At 54.4% G+C, this 19,279-nt stretch overlaps 2 protein-coding genes and 2 long non-coding RNA genes across 12 annotated transcripts in view; 2 read left to right on the plus strand and 2 right to left on the minus strand.

Moving 5' to 3' along the window:
- Window positions 1-322: 322 nt before the first annotated feature.
- Window positions 323-12,368, minus strand: CDC37 (cell division cycle 37, HSP90 cochaperone). 2 transcript variants are annotated; one of them, XM_001105596.5, is made up of 8 exons: window positions 12,203-12,368; window positions 4,780-5,055; window positions 4,287-4,395; window positions 4,079-4,194; window positions 3,872-3,994; window positions 2,754-2,936; window positions 2,582-2,653; window positions 323-896 (listed from the first exon to the last, which is right to left on the minus strand). In XM_001105596.5, the coding sequence occupies exons 1-8, from the start codon at window positions 12,302-12,304 to the stop codon at window positions 741-743; spliced, it is 1,137 nt and encodes a 378-aa protein (XP_001105596.2). In that variant the 5' UTR covers window positions 12,305-12,368; the 3' UTR covers window positions 323-740. The 2 variants fall into 2 exon arrangements, with proteins under 2 accessions (XP_001105596.2, XP_077833555.1); XM_077977429.1 differs by having other exon boundaries at window positions 4,287-4,548.
- On the plus strand, window positions 6,074-11,020 carry LOC144336665 (uncharacterized). Its single transcript, XR_013408923.1, has 3 exons — window positions 6,074-6,135; window positions 8,755-9,308; window positions 10,798-11,020. It is a non-coding gene; the product is annotated as an uncharacterized LOC144336665 (long non-coding RNA).
- Window positions 12,369-13,563: 1,195 nt separating the features above from the next.
- PDE4A (phosphodiesterase 4A) overlaps window positions 13,564-19,279 on the plus strand; it is a 67,232-nt gene continuing 61,516 nt past the window's right edge. Inside the window, exon 1 of one of the 8 annotated variants that reach the window (XM_028839945.2) lies at window positions 13,564-13,825. The gene's annotated coding sequence lies outside the window, so the exon portion shown is untranslated. The remainder of the gene's footprint in view (window positions 13,826-19,279) is intronic. The other 7 variants (XM_077977379.1, XM_077977390.1, XM_077977400.1 and 4 more) reach the window with 7 other exon arrangements.
- LOC144336672 (uncharacterized) lies at window positions 13,708-19,021 on the minus strand. The gene is made up of 2 exons (XR_013408930.1): window positions 18,565-19,021; window positions 13,708-14,724 (listed from the first exon to the last, which is right to left on the minus strand). It is a non-coding gene; the product is annotated as an uncharacterized LOC144336672 (long non-coding RNA).

The raw sequence follows: 19,279 nt of genomic DNA on the forward strand, positions 1-19,279 counted from the left end.
AAGATCCACAAAACCCTAGGGAACGTTGACTTGGTTTGCAGATCACTACTGCCCTCTGGTGGTGATCAGCTTGGGCAACCCTGCTTCTGGAGGTTCAAGTAGGGACAGGGGAGTGGGTAGGTGAGAACTGAAGGTTAGAGGCTTTTGAGGCCTCTGGAGGAAGACTGTTCCAAGTGGTGGAACAGCATGTGTGAGGCGAGGACCCACGATGGCTGGTGGGCAAAGGACCAGAGAAGCACAGGCTCAGTCCCCAATAATTCCACCAGGTTTCCCTCCCACCTAGAAGAGATGAGCTGCCTGAACAGCCCTCCAGCAGCCCAGAGAGCATCTGAAATTCTTTATTGGAACATCATTGCTGTTTGCCAAATAGAAGACACAGACAGCAGACGAACAGTGAAAACAGAGCCCAGTGACCAGAGCTGGCCCCTTGGCTGAGGACCCTCCCCTACTACCTGGTGGACCAGCCTGGCAACCTCTGCCCCTCCCCGGACCCCCGGGCCTTTGGCATAATGCTGATGGGGGGCTGCAGGCAGTGAAGCCCCTTGACTCAAAGCAGAGACTTGAATGGGCGCTGGAGAGTGGGGACAGTGGAGAGGCCAGGGAGGGCTGGGCGGGCCCCCCGGGCTGGGCCGAGCAGCGCAAGTGGAGGAAGCCAGGAGCGGGCGAGATGGCATCTATCTGTTTTCTGAAAAGGGGCACATAGGGGCCTGGAAGCAGGTGGTGGTGGTAGCTGGGGCAGGTCACACGCTGACATCCTTCTCATCTCCCGTCTTGGGAACAGCCTCCAGCAGCGGGTCCCCAGGACCTGCCTCTTCTCCCTCCTTGGCCTCACTGGCCTTAGAGTTGGGGACCCAGAGGCCGGAGTCAATGCAGCGTTGCATGTGGTACTTCGCGTCCTGTGAGGAGAAGGGCAGGCAGATGAGGTGGGGCCACCACCCAGGGGTCCCCATTATCCCCTGCACATCCCCAAGCTGGCTTCCTGCCTATTGATATTTAACCAATTTATTTGAGATGGAGTCTCACTCTGTCACCCAGGCTGGAGTGCAATGGTGCAATCTCGGCTCACTGCAACCTCCACCTCCCAGGTTCAAGTGCCTCAGCCTCCCAAGTAGCTGGGGTTACAGACACCTGTCACCATGCCTGGCTGATTTTTTTACTTTTAGTAGAGATGGGGTTTTGCCATGTTGGCCAGGCTGGTCTCAAACTCCTGACCTCAGGTGATCCGCCTGCCTTGGCCTCCCAAAGCGCTGAGATTACAGGCGTGAGCCACCGTACTCAGCTGGAACTTTAAATTTTATTTAACTTTAATTTAAATTTAGATAGTGCAATCTAGAACAAAAGCCAGCAAATTTTTTTAGTAAAGGGACTGACTAAATATTTCTGCTTCCGCAAGCCATATGGTCTCCGTCACGACTCAACTCTGTGGCAGAGCAAGATCGGTTGTAGATGACAGTGAAACAATTGAGCATGGCTTCTTTGTTGCAATAAAACTTTATTATAAAGACAGGCAGTGAGTCTGGGAGCTGCGGTTTGCAGAAGCTGGTCTAGATGGCTATGCCCATAGAAGCTTCTAGAAACTCATGGCCAGTCCTGCAGCTAGACCCATTTTACAGACGAGAAAACCAGGGTGACCAACCAGTGAGCCAAGTGGTAGGAATAGGGTCAATCGTGTCCTACTTAGATTCAACGTCTATTGCCACTTCCAAAAATACAGCCAGTTAGACCTTCTTTATAAAAACATAATTTTTAGAAAAAAAATCAGTGAGATGTCATGGTGTCAGCCTATAATCCCAGGTACTTGGGGAGGCTGAGGTGGGAGGATCACTTGAGCCTGGGAGGTGGAGGCTGCAGCCTGGGTGAGAGAGGAAGACCCTGTCTGTCAAAAAAAAAAAAACAGATGGCCAGGTGCAGTGACTCACGCCTGTAATCCCAGCACTCTGGGAGGCTGAGGCGGGCGGATCACGAGGTCAGGAGATTGAGACCATCCTGGCTAACACAGTGAAACCCCGTCTCTACTAAAAAATACAAAAAATTAGCCGGGCATGGTGGTGGGTGCCTGTAGTCCCAGCTACTCGGGAGGCTGAGGCAGGAGAATGGTGCGAACCCGGGAGGCGGAGTTTGCAGTGAGCAGAAATAGCACCACTGCACTCCAGCCTGGGTGACAGAGTGAGACTCTGTCTCAAAAAAAAAAAAACAAAAACAAAAAACAGACAAAATCCAATTAACAGCCAGCATTTACCAGCCCCTGCCGTGTGCTCAGCTCCTTTCCCCACACGTTTTGTGAGCTGATATTGAGAGAAAATATGGTTTGCATAAGGAAACTGAGGCTGGACTCAGTCACAGTAACAGTGACTATCAGTCACAAGGGACATACGCTCAAAGCTCAGCATTTATCTGCTGGATGCTGGGACACAGTAGGTGCTCAATAAATGTGGGTGTGTGCCAAGGTAACACGACCCCCCTTAGTCCTTGGAGAAGCCTTGGAGGGGCACTTTCACCAACTGGCTTCAGAGACTTGGGACACAGGGCTGGGGGAGACACATGGCCCGCTGGAAAGGCATGGGACGTGGGGGTTACTCACGGTGGGGTCCATCTTGCTGATGGCGTCTTGCAGCATCTGCACGTCCTTTACATCGAAGCACTTCTGGAGTTCCTGGGGGTATAGAAGGGCTGGGGTCAGGGGCTGGGTCCCTGTGCCCTGGGGGGTCCCGCTCAGGGTCCTCCTGCCGCCCGCCTGGGCTGGGGAGCCGCACCTCAGGGAGGGACTCGTAGACCTCGACAGGGTCCAGGCCGCCGGGGCCAAGCCGCTTCTTGCGCTCCTCCTCCTCATACTCCTTCATGGCCTTCTCAATGCGCAGCTTGGCACGGCCCCGCACACGCTCCTTGAAGGCTTCTAGCTCGTCGTTGAAGCCCTCCATGTACTGGCGATCGGCTGTCTATGGGGGTCGGGCAGTGCTCACTAGACTTGGCCCAGTGCTCAGGAGGGACTGGGGGCCCAGGACCCTCCAGCCACAGCTCCTCAGAGGTGCCCCAGGGCTCCCTAAGTCTGTTCCTGACTTACATAAAGGGCTTCCCAAGGCCTGGGCTCCCCTGCCAGGGACCTCATCTGGCATTTGCTAAAGACCACCTCCTTGGGAGCCCTGCTCTACTGCAGATCCGAGACACTCGTGTCCTCAGTGTCCCTGCATGGGCACCTCTAACTCAACACGGCCACCTCCCAGCCTGCCTTGTCCTTGGTCTCCCCAGTCTTGGTAAGGGTAGCCCTGTTCCTCCAGGTGCGCAAGTTAAAAACCCGAGAGGCTGGCAGGCGCCTGTAATGCCAGCTACTTGGGAGGCTGAGGCATGAGAATTGCTTGAACCCAGGAGGCAGGGGTTGTAGTGAGCTGAGATCACGCCATTGCACTCCAGCCTTGGTGATAGCAAGACTGGGTCTCAAAAACAAAAAAAAGCCCAGAGCCCTAGAGGCACCCTCACCTCTGTCCTTTACCCACATATCCACATGGGGACCTCCAGCACATCCTAGTGCTCCCATTTTTTTTTGTAATGCAGTTTTGCTCTGTCACCCAGGCTGGAGTGCAGTGGAACACCACAGCTCACAAATTCCTGAGCTCAAGTGGTCCTCCTGCTTCAGCCTCCCAAAGACTTGGACTATAGGACTCAGTCACCAAGCCTGGCCTGACCTCCACTTTTAAAGTCTGGCAGCATCCGCCCACTTCTCTCCCCCTCCTTGGCCCCGCCCTCTCCTGATCTAGGATTCGGTGATTGGAGGGGCTTGAGTCCCAGTGGACAGGAGTCGGCCTTACCCAGAGCGCTGTGGGCTGGTTCCCTGGGGAGGGGGCCTCCAGCCACCTGGCAGCTCAGGGGACCCTACCTTAATCTTAGTGAAGAACTGCCGGAAGCAGGCCCGGGGGTCCACCTTCAGGCTCTTGGCCAGCTCCAGGATAAACTGCATGACGATTGTCTGGTGAGCCACCTGCTCCATGAGTGCACATTTCTGCCAGGGAGAACAGGCACAGTGTTACCAAGTGGCGGCCTCAGGGCAGCACCTTTTCACAGCCCTGGGGAAAGCTCCACTCACCTCCTCCACCTCTAGGTCAATGCACCAGATGACCAGGTAATTGGCCGTCTCCTCGCACACCAGGTGGACATTGTCTGACAGGTACTTTTGGCTGTCATCCCAGCGGCGGAGCATGCCTGTGGGAAGATGCTGGCAAGGTGCTGGAGGGCCCTGGAGGCAAAGGGCCTGCCCCGACCTTGCCCCCCATAACCTCACACGCCCCACTCACCAAAGTGCTTGATCTGTTTCTCGTACTTTTCCACGAAAGTCTTGTGTTTCTGCTCCCTCACCTCCTCTGAGTCCTCCTCTGTCTTCTCGGGCTTGGTGTTGACCATGCTCTGTGGTAGGGTGAGAGGGGGAGTGGGCTGGGGCAAGGCTGCGGAGCGCCTCGAGTGCGGCCGGGCGGGCCGTGGCCGCAGCGCCCATCCCATCCACGGCGGAGGTGGTGACGAAGCCATGAGCATCAAGGTGGCGGGAGCGTGGGCATGGGCCTTGGGGCAGATCAGAGGAGGGGACCGGTGGGGTGTTTCATCCGCCCGGCCCTCCAAGCCTGTCCCCCCTCCCACGTGGCCCCCGTCCGTCCCTCAGCTCTCTGCCCCACACCACACTCTTCAACTACACCGCCGCGGTCCTCCCCTGACCAGGCATTGGGTGCGCATGCGTCCTGGCTGCATACTCGCCGGCTGCGCAAGTGCACTGCCCACCCCGCCCGCCCCGCACACCTTGCTGAAGCCGTCTTTGCTGAGCGTGTCCACGTTCCAGGGCATGCTCTTCTCCTTCTTGCGCATCTCTTCCAGCTTCTGCTCCCAGCTCCGCTCCTCTTTGCGCAGCTGCTGTGCCTCGGCCTGCAGCCGCTCCAGCTCTGCCTTGCCGCCCTCAGCCACCTCCAGCTCCTTCAGCTTCCTCTGGCATTCGGCCACCTTGCGCTTGCACTCGCGGCAGCCCCTGTCCAGTTCCTCCTTCTCCTTCTGGAACTGCTCCATGCGCTCCACCCGGGCCTGCGGGCAGGGGCGGCCTATCAACTTTGGGGAGCGGCCTGTCCCTTACCCCCAGCCCCATACCCAATCCCCGCACCAGAGATGGCCCCGGGAAAAAGTATGCCTCCACCTCCCGTGCCCTGGTCTCCCAGCTTCCGCCCCTGCCCCCACAGGTGCCGACGCACACCCAAGTGGGGTCCGGTCCCTCCGTCCTCCGCTCAGAACCCTGGCGGCTCCCATCTCACTCAGAGCAGAGTCCAGGTTGTCACCACAGCCTACGTAGGCCCTACACAATCTAACCCGGCACCTCCCCTGCTAACTCTTCCTTCCAGCCACACTGGCCCCTCACTTTTCTCACCTTTTCTTGAGACCATTCTTTTTTCTTTTAGAAAAAAAACAAAAAAACAGGGTCTCACTCTGTCGCCCAGGTCAGAGTGCAGTGGCCCAATGACGACTTACTGAAGCCTCGACCTCCCTGGGCTCAGGCAATCCTCCCACCTCGCCTCCCGAGTAGCTGGGACTACAGGTGTGCACCACCACGCCCAGCTAATTTTTGTATTTGCAGTAAAGATGGGGTTTCGCCATGTTGCCCAGACGGGTCTTGAAGTCCTGGGTTCAAGCGATTCTTCCGCCTTGGCCTCCCAAAGTGCTGGGACCACAGGCAGGAGCCACTCTGCTCGGCAGAGCCTGCTTTTTTCTTGAACTTCAAGGCCTTCACACTGGCTGTTCCAACTACTTGGAATGATTTTCCCTCAGATCCCCCCACAGCTGACTCTATGGCACCCGCGCCATCTGGGCTCCATGTTGCCTTAGCGAGGACCCCTTCCCTAACCACCTTCCTATTGATGGCAACCTCCCGCTGCCCCCGTCTGGAATTCCCTGCCTCAACACCAGCCACCACTCACATCATATGACAATTATTTATCACGTTTTTGGGTACTGCCCCGCCCCGCTCTCTAAATATGGGAATGTGTTTGCCATTTTGTCTCCAGAACCAGGAACTTGGCCTGGCGCAAAGCAGGGGCTCAGCAAATGCTTGTTTTTTTGTTTTTATTTTGTTTGGTTTTCTTTGAACAAGGTCTTGTTGTCATGCAGACTAGAGTGCAGTGGTGCGATCATGGTTCACTGCAGCCTTGACCTCCCAGGCTCAAGAGATCCTCCTGCCTCAACCTCCCAACTAGCTAGGACTAAAGGTGCACAGAAACCACCATGCCCAGCTATTGGTTTTTTTTTGTTTTTTTTTTTAGATGGAGTCGCCCAGGCTGGAGTGCAGTGGTACGATCTTGGCTCACTGCAACCTCTGCCTCCCGTTTTCAAGAGATTTTCCTGCCTCAGCCTTCTGAGTAGCTGGGATTACAGGCATGCGCCACCACACCAGGGTAATTTTATATTTTTAGTAGAGACCAGGTTTCTCCATGTTGGTCAGGCTGATCTGGAACTCCTGACCTCAAGTGATCCACCCACCTTGGCCTCCCAAATTACTGGGATTACAGGCATGAGCCACTGTACCAGGGCCCCTTCTAGATGTTTCTTTGTTCCACCCATAACCTTGCTCCAGGATCACTGCCTAGGCCCCCTTAGCTCTGTCTCCAGCCCAGCATGCCCTCCTGAGCCCCAGCTTGGTGTCTACCTGCTTCCCGCTCACCCAAGCCCCAGATGTCACTCCCCAGGCATTCCTTTCTCCTGATAACAATGCCTCATCTCCTCAGGCTCCTGGTCCCCACCTCACTCCCTGCATCGCTCAGACCTCCATCTGGGTCCCCATCGGATCATTCAGGACCCTCCGGAGACCCCTATGTGGCTCCACCATCACCCCTCCTGAACCTCAGTGGGGGCTGTTCTATTCAGAGCCGCTGATCAAACCTGGAAACATGCCACCACCTTCAATTGCTGTCCCTCTCCAATCCAGGCACAGCTGCTGCCAGGGAGGCCGGTGAAACCCGCGCATTTGACCACGTGACCAGAGTCCTCCCCACTACCACGTCTTGGGGGGTCTGAATTCAGATGGGACTTCTGATCCTGGCATCCTGGTCCTGGGTCCCAGGCAGATGCTGGCCCTCATGGTTCCTGGAAAGTGTGGCCTTTCTCTTGCCTCTTGGCCTCTGCACGTGCGGTTCCCTTACCTGCTTTGCACCCAAAACTCAGCTTCGACAGAGCCTTCCCCAAATGTTCCCTGCCTGGGGCACCACTGATCCCCAAAGGACCTCCTGTGACCATCTGACATGGTGAGGGTGCTGGAGGACAGCCTTGGGGCACCGGCCCTGGGTCCTAGCCCACAGCCACCATGTACTGGCTGGGTATCCCTGGGCCATCCCCTAACCTCCTGGAACCTCAGTTTCCTCATCTTGTCAAACAGTCAACAATGCTGACCGCACAAGCTCGTCTCAGAAGAAACTAAGGAGATGATTAAAGTAAAATGTCCCGAGTCATGCGGGCCCTCAGCATGCACCCTTCCTGCGCTGGCCAGGGTCATTACCATCTGTGTAAGGGGATAGTCTCTCTCTCTCTCTCTCTCTCTCTCTCTCTGGGGAGCACTCTGGTGCTTTAAAAAGGAAATATCATCAAATGCTTAGTTTAATTTCTGGCCCAGAGCACACGCTCAATAACTGGGAGTGGTTGTTACTACATAGTCACAACACCCGGCTGTGCCACTGATGGGAGATGAACTTTGGCCATGTCACTGAAACCTCTCCCGGCCTTGGTCTTCCCCTCTGTGAAACGGAGTCTCACAGGATCACTGTGAGGACTGAATAACTCTATGGAAAATGCTTCCAAAACAGCCCTCAGTAGGCGTGTCCCACTGTTACCATCTCCGTCCTTGTCACTGCCACTTGAATGGTCTGCTGACTCATTTCTGTGCCTTATCTGAGGCTGTGTCCCCAGGTTCTAGGGCAGGGCCAGGCAGACCTGGCCCCTATTCTAATACCCCAGGGGACTGACACAGCCAGCCTGAGCCTCGGATTCCCCCATATGAATAAGGGGTCAAGAAGGCCTACATGGTTGGGCGTGGTGGCTCACGCCTGTAATCCCAGCACTTTGGGAGGCTGAGGCGAGTGGATCACCTGAGGTCAGGAGTGTGAGACCAGCCTGGCCAACATGGTGAAACCCCATCTCTACTAAGAATATGAAAAGTAGCTGGGCGTGGTGGCGAGCACCTGCAATCCCAGCCACTCCAGGAGCTGAGGCAGAATCGCTTGAACCTGAGGCAGAAGTTGCAGTGAACCAAGATCGCGCTAGTGCACTCCAGCCTGGGTGACAGAGCATGACCCTGTCTCAAAAAAAAAAAAAAAAAGCTACCCCTCATGAGATAAACTGCAGCTGCAGGCTGGCACAGTGGCCCATGCCTATAATCCTAGCACTTTGGGAGGCCGAGGTGGGAGGATCACTTGAGATCAGGAATTCGAGACCAGCCTGGGTAACACAGTGAGATTCCATCTCTTAAAAAAAAAAAAGTTGCTGGGCAGGGTGGCTCACGCCTGTAATCCCAACACTTTGGGAAGCCAAGCGGGCAGATCATGAGGTCAGGAGTTTGGGACCAGCCTGGCCAACATGGGAAAACCCGGTCTCTACTAAAAAAAATAGAAAAAGTAGCCAGGCATGGTGGCACGCACCTGTAGTTCCAGTTACTCAGGAGGCTGAGGCAGGAGAATTGCTTGAACCCAGGAGGTGGAGGTTGCAGTGAGCCGAGAGGGCACCACTGCACTCCAGTCTGGGCAATAGAGTGAGACTCTGTCTTAAAAAAAAGAAAAAAAAAAAGCAACTGTGGCCTCTGCAACTCCCTTCCTCCACGATGAGCCTGTGTCACCCTGGAGCCTGCCTGCCACCCTGCAAGCCACTGCTGGGCAGCCATCAGTCTCCCCTGTGTCCTCTGAATAGCCGCCAGGGAGGCCACAGCTAAAAAAGGCCTCTTGGAGTTGGTGGGGGCGGCAGCCTGCCCAGCCTGGGCTTTACACCTCCCATTGGGCAGGGGCTGTAGCAGGCTGAGCAGGGGAGAAGCCACCCCAGCAAGCAGGGCCCACAGGTGTCACTACCCTCCTGCCTTAGAGTTAGGGAAACTGAGGCTCATGAAATCTCAATGTCATATAACTCATTAGAAGAAACCATTAACAGCAGCTATCTCTGGGCAGGAGAGTCGGCGAGCTGGGGCTAGGAAAAGGGATTCATTTGTCCCCTTTTGGAACCTTTGGAATTTTTTGTTTTTTTTTTGAAAAGACAAGGTCTTAGGCCAGGCTTGGTGGCTCACACCTACAATCCCGGCACTTTGTGAGGCTGAGGTGGGTGGATCGCCTGAACTCAGGAGTGTGAGACAAGCCTGGGCAACATGGTGAAACCCTGTCTCTACCAAAAATACAAAAATCAACCAGGAATGGTGGTGTGCACCTATGGTCCCAGCTACTCAGGAGGCAGAAATAGGAGGATCACTTGAGCCCGGAAGGTGGAAGTTGCAGTGAGCCGAGATGGCACCACTGCACTCCAGCCTGGGTGACAAAGCAAGACCCTGTCTCAAAAAAAAAAAAAAAAAAACAAAAAACAAACAAATCAAAATTAAAAAAAAGAAAAAAGAAAGACAGACAAGGTCTTGCTATGTTGCTCAGGCTGGACTTGAACTTCTGGGCTCAAATGATCCTTCTGCCTCAGCCTCCTGAGTAGCTAGGACTATAGGCATGTGTCCCCACATGTGGCTGTGGAAGTTTTTTTTAACCATTCACAAAAATTATTTAAATGATGATGACGGTAATAGCTACTGCCCCAAAAGGATTACAAATATTAAACGAATAAGGTAACCCTTACAACAACCCTATGGGGTGGACATCATTCAGATTCTCAGGTGCTCAGGCACAGAGCAATCAAACAATTCCCTGGCACTCACGCAGCATGTGAGTGATACACAGAGCTGAGATTTGAACCTAGTCAGGCCTGTGCTCAGAACCACAGCGATCTCTCCTTCCCCTCCACAATGCTTCCTTCCAAACCTGCCCCAAGTTTTCCTGCCCAGTCTTAATTTATTCTTACAAAAGTCTCAGGGAGGTGGGGTCATAGTATCCCAGGTTTCATACGGGATCAGGGAGGCCTGAGTCTTGCCACATCAAAGAAAGAAAGAAGCAGCAAGAGGCAGGACTAGGATTGGAACGCAAGCTTGCCTGTCCTTGAACCTGTGCTGGAGACGCTGAAGCCCCCTGCCTCCCTTACGTGCCACTACAACCACCGGGTTCTCAGCGGTAGGACAGGAAAAGCTCCGTGCCAGAGGGAGGAGGGTGTGGCAGGTACACTACGCTGCAGGAGGGGGGCCCTCCCACTCGGCAGGACCAAACCATTCTCCACAGTAGTAAAGATTAACCTCTTTATGTGACAGAAATAGGTCTTCCCAAGAATAGTCTTTGGAGCTTTGTGGAAGTCTTAAATATTTCATAATAAAATGTTACACACGGCAAGAAATAGAAGCGCTAGAACTTTCTTCCCACACTCCAGTGGCTTGCTTGGCAGGTACACTACCCAGGAGACTCAGGATTTAAGGAAGAGGTCTGGAGGTGGGACTGGGAGCTAGATAAAGAGACTAATGCCGTATTCTGGAGTATTCCAAAATGATGGGGAAGGGAACTTCTAGTTGTTTCTTGGATAAATGATGGGGAGTTGTCCTATGAGAGGGTGGGGTAAGAGATCCTCACTAGAAGGTTCTGAAAGGTATATGCCCTTAGTTTAAGAGTACAACATGGCTGGGTGCAGTGGCTCACGCCTGTAATCCCAGCACTCTGGGAGGCCGAGGTGGGTGGATCGCCTGAGGTCAGGAGTTCGAGACCAGCCTGACCAACATGGAGAAACCCCCGTCTCTACTAAAGGTACAAAACTAGCCAGGCGTGGTGCCGCATGCCTGTAATCCCAGCTATTCAGGAGGCTGAGGCAGGAGAATTGCTTGAACCCGGGAAGCAGAGGTTGCAGTGAGCCAAGATTGTGCCACTGAACTCCAGCCTGGGCGACAAGAAGGAAACTCCATCTCAAAAAAAAAAAGAGTACAACAGACACTGATATGTGATTTGGGGTAGCAGGAGGTTAAACCTTTAAGTCTTAGTCACCCCATTGGCTTGTGAGCACTGAGGGGGTGGTAGGACATGGATCACTCAGACTTGGGATTCTGGGGTCTGGATTTGGGGGTTCTGTTGTGGTCCGATAGAAGAAGGGGTAGTGAATTTAGAATCAGACCAGGAGTCCCTGGAAAAGAGCAGGGACAATTTGGGTCACAGAGTAGCGATCAGGTTGGGGATACAAGGTGGGGTGGGTTTGGGGTCCTGGGCTTGAGTTAGGGGAGTTTCCAATGCTGGCCAAGGCTCATACAGGAAGCCAGTCTGGGAGGTGGGTGGTGACAGGGTCTGCAATACCAAGTAGGGGCAGGGGCTCTGGCTGGGCCGGAAGCCACGTGGGCAGGATTTCCTGGTCTAATGGGAAATGGGTCTACCCGAGGCCAAAGGAGAGGCTGGAATGTGAGGCTCTGTCGGGGTGGAGCTGGTAGTTAGATCCAGAGGGGAACCAGGTTCCACAACCGAAGTCCTCGGTGAGACTAAGGATCCTGAAGGGGGACGGCTCTACACTCTAGGAAGGGGGTCCCGGGTGTGGGCAGGGACAGGAATATCAGAGTAGCACAGAGTTCCTTGTACCGTTTAGAAAAGGAGTGGCGACTCCGGATCTGAATGGGAACCCCGGATCAAGATCCCGGAAAGTAGATCCCAGGACAGACCAAAGTATTGGGGGTCCAGACTACGGAGGTGGGGGAGGGCGACGTGAGATCCCAGATAGGGAGTGGATACCCGAATAGGATGAGGGATCATCTAGAAGAATTTGGGGACCAAACTTTGAGGCAGAGTTCTGGGTGTAAATGTTAACTCCGAACAGAATTAGGGAGACTCGTCTAAGGGAGTCCAGACTGAAGAAGTTCTAGGGGGTGAATAGGGAATCCCACGCAAAAATCGGAGCAGGGGGTTGGGGGGAGATCCCGAGCAAGGACTCAGGGTACCAGTGGTACTGGGGTCCTGGAGTTGAATCGAGGCTCCTGAAAGTCCAGACTGAGGGGGTGAGAATCCTAGGTGTGAACAGTGGGGTCCCTAGGCAGTATCGGGGACCACAACTCTGGAGCGGGGTCCGGGAGTGGGGAAAGGGATGGGCGCGCGCGCCTTACCTGATGCCGCCAGCGGAAGAGGCTGGCCGTGTCGATGTTGGGGTGCGTCTCGTCTTCATCATCAGACACCTCAATGTGGTCCCACACGCTGTAGTCCACCATCTTGCCTTGGCGGCCCAGCCCGCTACGGCTCGGTTGGCGGCGACGGCGGCGGCGCTGGAGACTTGGTGCGCGGAGCCCCGCCCCTTCCGCTTCCGCCCGAGTGCGGGGGAAACCCCGCCCATGCCTGACGTCACATCCCTAGTAACCGCGGCAGCGGCACTGGCTACCCATTCTGCCTTAAAGGGCCTTGCGCAAGCGTTCCAGTCCCCTGGAGTTCCCGCAGAGACTCCACCTTATCGGGCGCAGGGGCTCCGCTAGGTCTCCTGGGGGCATACGAGTGGGCACTTCAACTCCTAGCCCCCCTCATCTCCCGCCTCTCCACGGTGGGCGTTTGGGGTGGCAGGGAGAGGACGGTTGATGAGACTAAGAGGACTGTCCCCTCAGCTACGCCGCAGTGACGTCTGCAAGGGGTACGGACACGGCGGGAAGGCCCTCCCCCTGCCCTTCGTAAACGGGGACCTAAGCCTGCTCTGGAGAGGGGCGCCTGACGACTCCTGGGACTTTCTCAGCCCGAGGAGGACTGGACCTGCCCTGGGGGTGTCTAAATCGAGGGTGGTATGGCCCTCCCCTTGAGGGGTTAAACATAGAGGGGAGATTGTGGCTCTGCCTTGGGAGCCTTCTCCTCGTCCTCCAGCTCCGGCCATTAGCAGCAAGGACTCGCGCGCGCGCACATACACACACACACACACACACACACACACACTTTGGAATCACCCGGACCCCCCATAACGGGTCTCGGCGCCCCACCCCGCGTGACCGCTGGGTGTCGCTAGAGTCTAGCCTACGGCGCGTATTCCTGGTCCCGCGCTTGGTGGGGGAATCTTGGAGGGGTGGAAGGGGGCTTTCCTTTTCGTCACAGTCTGGGGTCACGCATAGTCCCTCCCCGTTTGTCTGGGGGTACCCTTCCTCCGCCGGGGCTCTAAGGACTCCATTACTCTAAGCATGCAGGGCCCTGGCCTCACACTTCCACGCATCCCAATCCGCGCTTTTATACCAGGATAATAGGCCGCGTTGCAGTCTCGGGCCAGGATTATTTTAGATTAAAGGGTGCTCCATCGGGGGTCAGGCTGGATAGGAGGAGCTCCAGCCACTCGGGTGAGGGGCGCCTCTTCCCAGTCTCCCCTGGAGCCGACGTCGCAGGCGGTGCCCGGAGAGAGCGAGCGAAAGTCTCCAGATGGGGGGAATTCCCCAGTGCATGGAGGGGGAGGGGCCATCGGACAAAAACGCCCTCCCGCTGCCGCCCCTCCCCCTCGCGCTTCATTCAAACCCGCGAGTGGGCGGCCAGGGGCGGAGGAGTCCCCATCTCCTCCCCCTCCCTCTTCACCTCTACCCTGGCAGTCCAGCACATCAGTGGCTGTCACGGCCCGGGCACGCGCGCGCACGGACCCACACCCCGGCGGCTCTCACAATCGCACACACACATACACACACACCAGCAAACAAAGGGTCTGGACACCCCCGTCCCCTCCCGCCCCCCAGGCCAGAGAGGGCGGGGCATCCCCTCCCCAGCCCCCCCGCAAGGTAAGCTTGGGGCTGCGAGCTGCGGTGGGGAGGGGGACCCGGTGCCATGGTGGGAGGGGGCCAGGACTGTAGGGAGTTCCCCGGCTCCCCAAGAAAGCCATACCCCCACCCCCACCGTATGCCCTTCAGGGCTTCGGCCCGGTCAGCAGCATGGGGGTGTTGGGAGAGAATCCGAGATGTCAGGGATTCCCGGATCGGCGCGGGGGTCTCTTCCTGGCTCTGGAGACTGGAGCTGCCCAGCTTCAGCAAAACAGCGTTCCCGGAGCCTCAGCTTCCAGAACCGGGGATAGGGCGCCGGAAGCTTCCCCATCAACGCCGAGCATTTCCTAATCTGCCAGCACAGCACCTCCAGCCCTGGGGACTGAGGAGAGAGACCCCTAAGTTGCTTTGCACTGTCGCTCTGTCCCCGGTCCCTACCCCACCCCCCATCGGTGCAAACCCTGCTATGTGTCTCCTGCCTGTGATGTGGATGGGGGGGGGTTGCGGGAATTGGGAACGTTTTTTGGGGCTACCCTTGCTTCTTCTGCTACATCCCATAACCACATAGCACTGAGCTGCGATGGGGCTTTGCCTTCCTGAGTCTCAATTTCCTCCTCTGCAAAGTGGGTAACGACACACACCTAGGATTCCGCGAAATCGTGCTCGCAGAGCCTGCTTTTGCGCCATCGTTTTGTTTATTAGCTCATTTTACATCTCTTTACCAAGTGTCTACTTACTATGTGCTGGGCACTGTGACCAGGCTTTGGGGCAGCAGCAACCAACCAACCCAGCAGGGGGCCCTGCTCCCGGCTAGTGAGGGAGCAGGATCCCTGTATAAACATACAGATCCCCACGGGTGATTTCCTACTGTGAAGACTAAAATTCCGTCCTTGGACAGAGAGAGCCTAGGGGTAAATGCACTCAAGATTAATGAGGGAGCTGGGCGCAGTGGCTCACGCTTATAATCCCAGCACTTTGGGAGGCCGAGGCGGGCGGATCACTTGAAGTCAGGAGTTCGAGACCAGCCTGGCCAATATGGTGAAACCCCATCTCCACTAAAAATACAAAAATTAGCTGGGCATGGTGGCAGGTGCCTGTAATCCCAGCTACCCCGGAGGCTGAGGCAGGAGAATCGCTTAAACCCGGGAGGCAGAGGTTGCAGTGAGCAAAGATCACACCACTGCACTCCAGCTTGGCGACAGAGTGAGACTCCATCTCAAAAAAAAAAAAAAAAAACAAAAAAAACAGATTAAATAAGACTTCTGGATCCTGCCTGCCTTCCTCCTTGGGTCTGCGCTCCATGAGGGCAGGATTAGGTCTAGAACAGTGGCTGGCACACAGTAGGTGCTCAATAAATGTTGAATGAGCCTGGCACCCTGGTGTGAGCCTATAGTCCCAGCTACTTGGGAGGCTGGCTGGAGGATCCCAGCAACACCCGTCTCTAAAAAAATAAAATAAAAACAAAAAATAAATCCTTAGCTGGGCATGGTGGCACGCGCCTATAGTCCCAGCTACTTAGGATGCTGAGGCAGGAGAATGGCTTGAATCCAGGAGGCGGGGGTTGCAGTGAGCTGAGATAGTGCCATTGAACTCCAGCCTGGGTGACGAGAGCGAAACTGTCTCAAAAAAAAAAAAAAACTTAAATGACTTAAAGAGGGGATTAGATTAAGACTAGATTCTAGAACTGTAGATTAGGAAGAAGGCTTAGCATAAACCAATCCACCCCCACTCCCTTGAATTTGATACAGGAGACAGTGAGTCCCAGAATGTCAACATTTCTATAACATTGAAGATGGGCCCAGCACAATGGCTCACATCTGTAATCCAAGATACTTGGGAGGCTGAGGTGGGAGGATTGCTTGAGCCCAGGAGGTCGAGGCTGCAGTGAGCCATGATCACATCACTGCACTTCAGCCTGGGAGACAGAGTGAGACTCTGTCTCACCAAAAAAAAAAAAAAAAAAAAAAAAGAAGAAGAAGAAGAAGAAGATGGTTAAAACAAGTGTTGTGAACAACTGGGGACAGAGACCAGAACTGAGCACTGGGCACCCCAGGAACTCCTGGTGTCCAGCCAGTGCCCACTCTTCCCCACATAGCATATAGACACAGCACTGCTTTCATCTATTCAATATTTATTCAGCACCTACTATGTACCACGTGCCAGGGACACAGCGATTAAGAGAACAAAACTGCCTGCCCCAGTGGAGCTGACATTTAGTGGAGGAAACTGAAATGAAATTAACATGATCAAAAAGATGTAATGACACATTGTGATGAAGACACTGATGGAAATAGAGGGCGTGTTTGGGTATTTAGAAAGACTTCCTGGAGGGAGTTGAATTCTGCACACACACACTCAAACCCAGACAAACAGAATCCCGCTACTACACAACACAGGCAAGTGGTCATGGGTACTGAGTGGCTGAGTAGAGATTTAAACCTGGAACCTGCATTTCTTTTTTCCTTCTTCCTCTTTTTAACTAATTAATGTATTTATTATACTTTAAGTTCTGGGAAAAATGTAGAGAACGTGCAGGTTTGTTACATAGGTATACACGTGCTATGGTGGTTTGCGGCACCCATCAACCTGTCATCTACATTAGGTATTTCTCCTAATGTTATACCTCCCCTAACCCCCAACCCCCAACGAAGGGCCTGGGTGTGTGATGTTTCCCTCCCTGTGTCCATGTGTTCTCATTGTTCAACTCCCACCTATGAGTGAGAACATGCGGTGTTTGGTTTTCTGTTCCTTGTGTTAGTTTGCTGAGAATGATGGTTTCCAGCTTCACCCATGTCCCTGCAAAGGACATGAACTCTTTTTTCTTTCTTCCTTTCTTTTTTTTTTTCTTTTCTTTTTCTTTTTTTTTTTTTAATTGAGACAGAGTCTCACTCTGTCACGCCCAGGCTGGAGTGCAGTGGCTCGATCTTGCCTAACTGCAACCTCTGCTTCCCAGATTCAAGTGCTTCTCCTGCCTCAGTCTCCCGAGTAGCTGGGATTACAGGCACGTGCCATCACACCCAGCGAATTTTTTGTGTTCTTAGTAGAGATGCGGTTTCACCATATTGGCCAGGCTGGTCGAGAACTCCCAACTTCAGGTGATCCGACCGCCTTGGCCTCCCAAAGTGCTGAGATTACAGGCGTGAGCCACTGTACCCAGCCTTCCTTTCTTTTTACAGACAGGATCTTGTTCTGTCACCCAGGCTGGAGTGCAGTGGCAATCGTAGCTCACTTGCAGCCTCAAACTCCTGGGCTCAAGCAATCCTCCTGCCTCAGCCTCCTGAGTAGCTGGTATTACAGGCACCTACCACCACGCCTGGTTAATTTCTTTTTTTTTTTTTTTTTCATTTTATTTTAAAGATGGAGTCTCCAAGAGTTGGAGGCTGCAGTGAGCTATGATCGCACCACTGCATACCTACCTGGGCAACAGCAGGAGACCCTACCTCAAAAAAGAAAAGAAAAGAGATGGGGTGTCGCTATGTTGCCCACGCTGGTCTCAAACTGCTGGCCTCAAGTGATTCCCCTGCCTTGGCCTCCCAAAGTGCTGGGAATATGGGCGTGAGCCACTGCGCCCAGCCCCCGGAACCTGCATTTCTAGGCACTGTGAAATATTGTTTTCCTCTGCATCTTCACACAGTGACACCCCCACACACCTACACATTCATATTACAGTCACACAGGCACAGCCAAACTCTTATTCACATAGACTCATGTGGTATTGCCCTAACACATAGATTCCTGCGGGTACAATTTAGTTTCAACTACGCAACACTTAGACTCACAGAAAGTTCCACTAGCCCAGTTGCACAGGCACAGACAGGTATGAAATTCATGCACATATATGCATGTATTTGCACACACGTGCACACATGCCTGGAGCCCTTCACAATCCTTCTAAGACCTGCGTCAGCTTTGAGCATAGAGCTTGGGCAGCCGTGAATATTCAGTGCCACAGCGTAGGCAGGGGCTTTTATTCTCACTTCCCTGTTATTTGCTGCACTTCGCCACATCCTTCTGTTGAAGGAAGTGGGGAGTGGGCAGGATGTCAGGCTGGGTGACATCAGCTCTCCTCTGCCAGGCCAGGCCAGTGGCTCCCAGGCTGGGCTGGTAGCTGATGGTGCTGACAACATGGTTGGGGGAAAAGGACTCTGGCGGCCTGAGCCTGATGCCAGCTGTCCAGAGCAGCCTGTGCTGCCATCTGGACCCCCCTCCCCAGCAGCCTGCTGTCCAGGGGAGGAGAAGGCAGGCTTAGAAGCATCCTCCACCCTGAGCGCTCCTGGGCCCTGCCTCCCTCGCCTGGGCTGCGGCCAGGGCCGATTGCCGCAAATGTGCACTAGTGTCCTGACAGCAGTAAGGGGCATGACTCTGCCTCTCTCGCCTGGCCAGCTGGACTCCTCCAACATCGCCTTCTTCATTGCTTTTTTCATTTCACAAATCCTCGAGGCTGGCAACAGAATTTGCAGAGCCCAGGGAAAATGCACACACAGGGTTCCTCTTCAAAATTACAAACAATAGGCCGGGAGCAGTGGCTCACGCCTGTAATCCCAACACTTTGAGAAGCTAAGGGAGGGGAATTGCTTGAGGCCAGGAGTTTGAGACCAGCCTGGCCAACACAGCGAAACCCTGTCTCTACTGAAAATGCAAAAATTAGCTGGGCATAGTGGCAGGCGCCTGTAATTCCAGCTACTTAGGAGGCTGAGGCAGGAGAATCATTTGAACCGTGGAGGCGGAGGTTGCAGTGAGTCAATATCATGCCATTGCACTCTAGCCTGGGTGACAAGAGCTAACTCCGTCTCAAAAAAAAAGTATAAGTCTAAGGCAAAGAAAACGCAAGCAGAGTCAGGGGGATAGGAAGAACATTAGGATATTTGAGGTCTGAATATGTTCTAGGTGTTTGAAGAACAGCAAAGGGGCTGGTGGGTTGGCCAGACATTGTAGCTCATGCCTGTAATCCCAGTACTTTGGGAGACTGAAGCGGGAGGATCACCTGAGCCAGGGAGTTCCAGACCTGCCTGGGCAACATGGCAAGACCCCCCTCTCTACAAAAAATTTAAAAATTAGCTGGGCGTGGTGGTGCTCGCCTGTAGTCCCAGCTACTTGGGAGACCGAGGCCAGAGGATCACTTGAGCCCAGGGATTCAAGGCTGCAGTGAGGAGTGATAGCGTCACTGCACTCCAGCCTGGGCAACAGAGTAAGACCCTTATCTCTTAACAAAATGAAGACAGGCCGGGTGCTGTGGCTCACGCCTGTAATCCCAGCATTTTGGGAGGCCGAGGTGGGCGGATCACGAGGTCAAGAGATCGAGACTATCCTGGCCAACATGGTGAAGCCCCGTCTCTACTAAAAGTACAAAAATTAGCTGGGTTTGGTGGTGCGTGCCTGTAGTCTCAGCTACTTGGGAGGCTGAGGCAGGAGAATCATTTGAACTCAGGAGGCGGAGGTTGCAGTGAGCCGAGATTGTGCCACTGTAGTCCAGCC

The sequence above is a fragment of the Macaca mulatta genome, chromosome 19 (assembly GCF_049350105.2).
Source record: "Macaca mulatta isolate MMU2019108-1 chromosome 19, T2T-MMU8v2.0, whole genome shotgun sequence".
NCBI classification, from domain to species: domain Eukaryota; kingdom Metazoa; phylum Chordata; class Mammalia; order Primates; family Cercopithecidae; genus Macaca; species Macaca mulatta.

What these genes read in the sequence shown, in the direction of transcription:
- CDC37 (XM_077977429.1), bottom strand. Translation starts at nt 12,304, where the DNA reads ATGGTGGACTACAGCGTGTGGGACCACATTGAGGTGTCTGATGATGAA. An exon ending in TTGACCTAGAGGTGGAGGAG is followed by an intron (nt 3,995 to 4,078) that starts GTGAGTGGAGCT and finishes TCTCCCTGGCAG; the next exon opens with AAATGTGCACTCATGGAGCA. An exon ending in TCTACGAGTCCCTCCCTGAG is followed by an intron (nt 2,654 to 2,753) that starts GTGCGGCTCCCC and finishes CTATACCCCCAG; the next exon opens with GAACTCCAGAAGTGCTTCGA.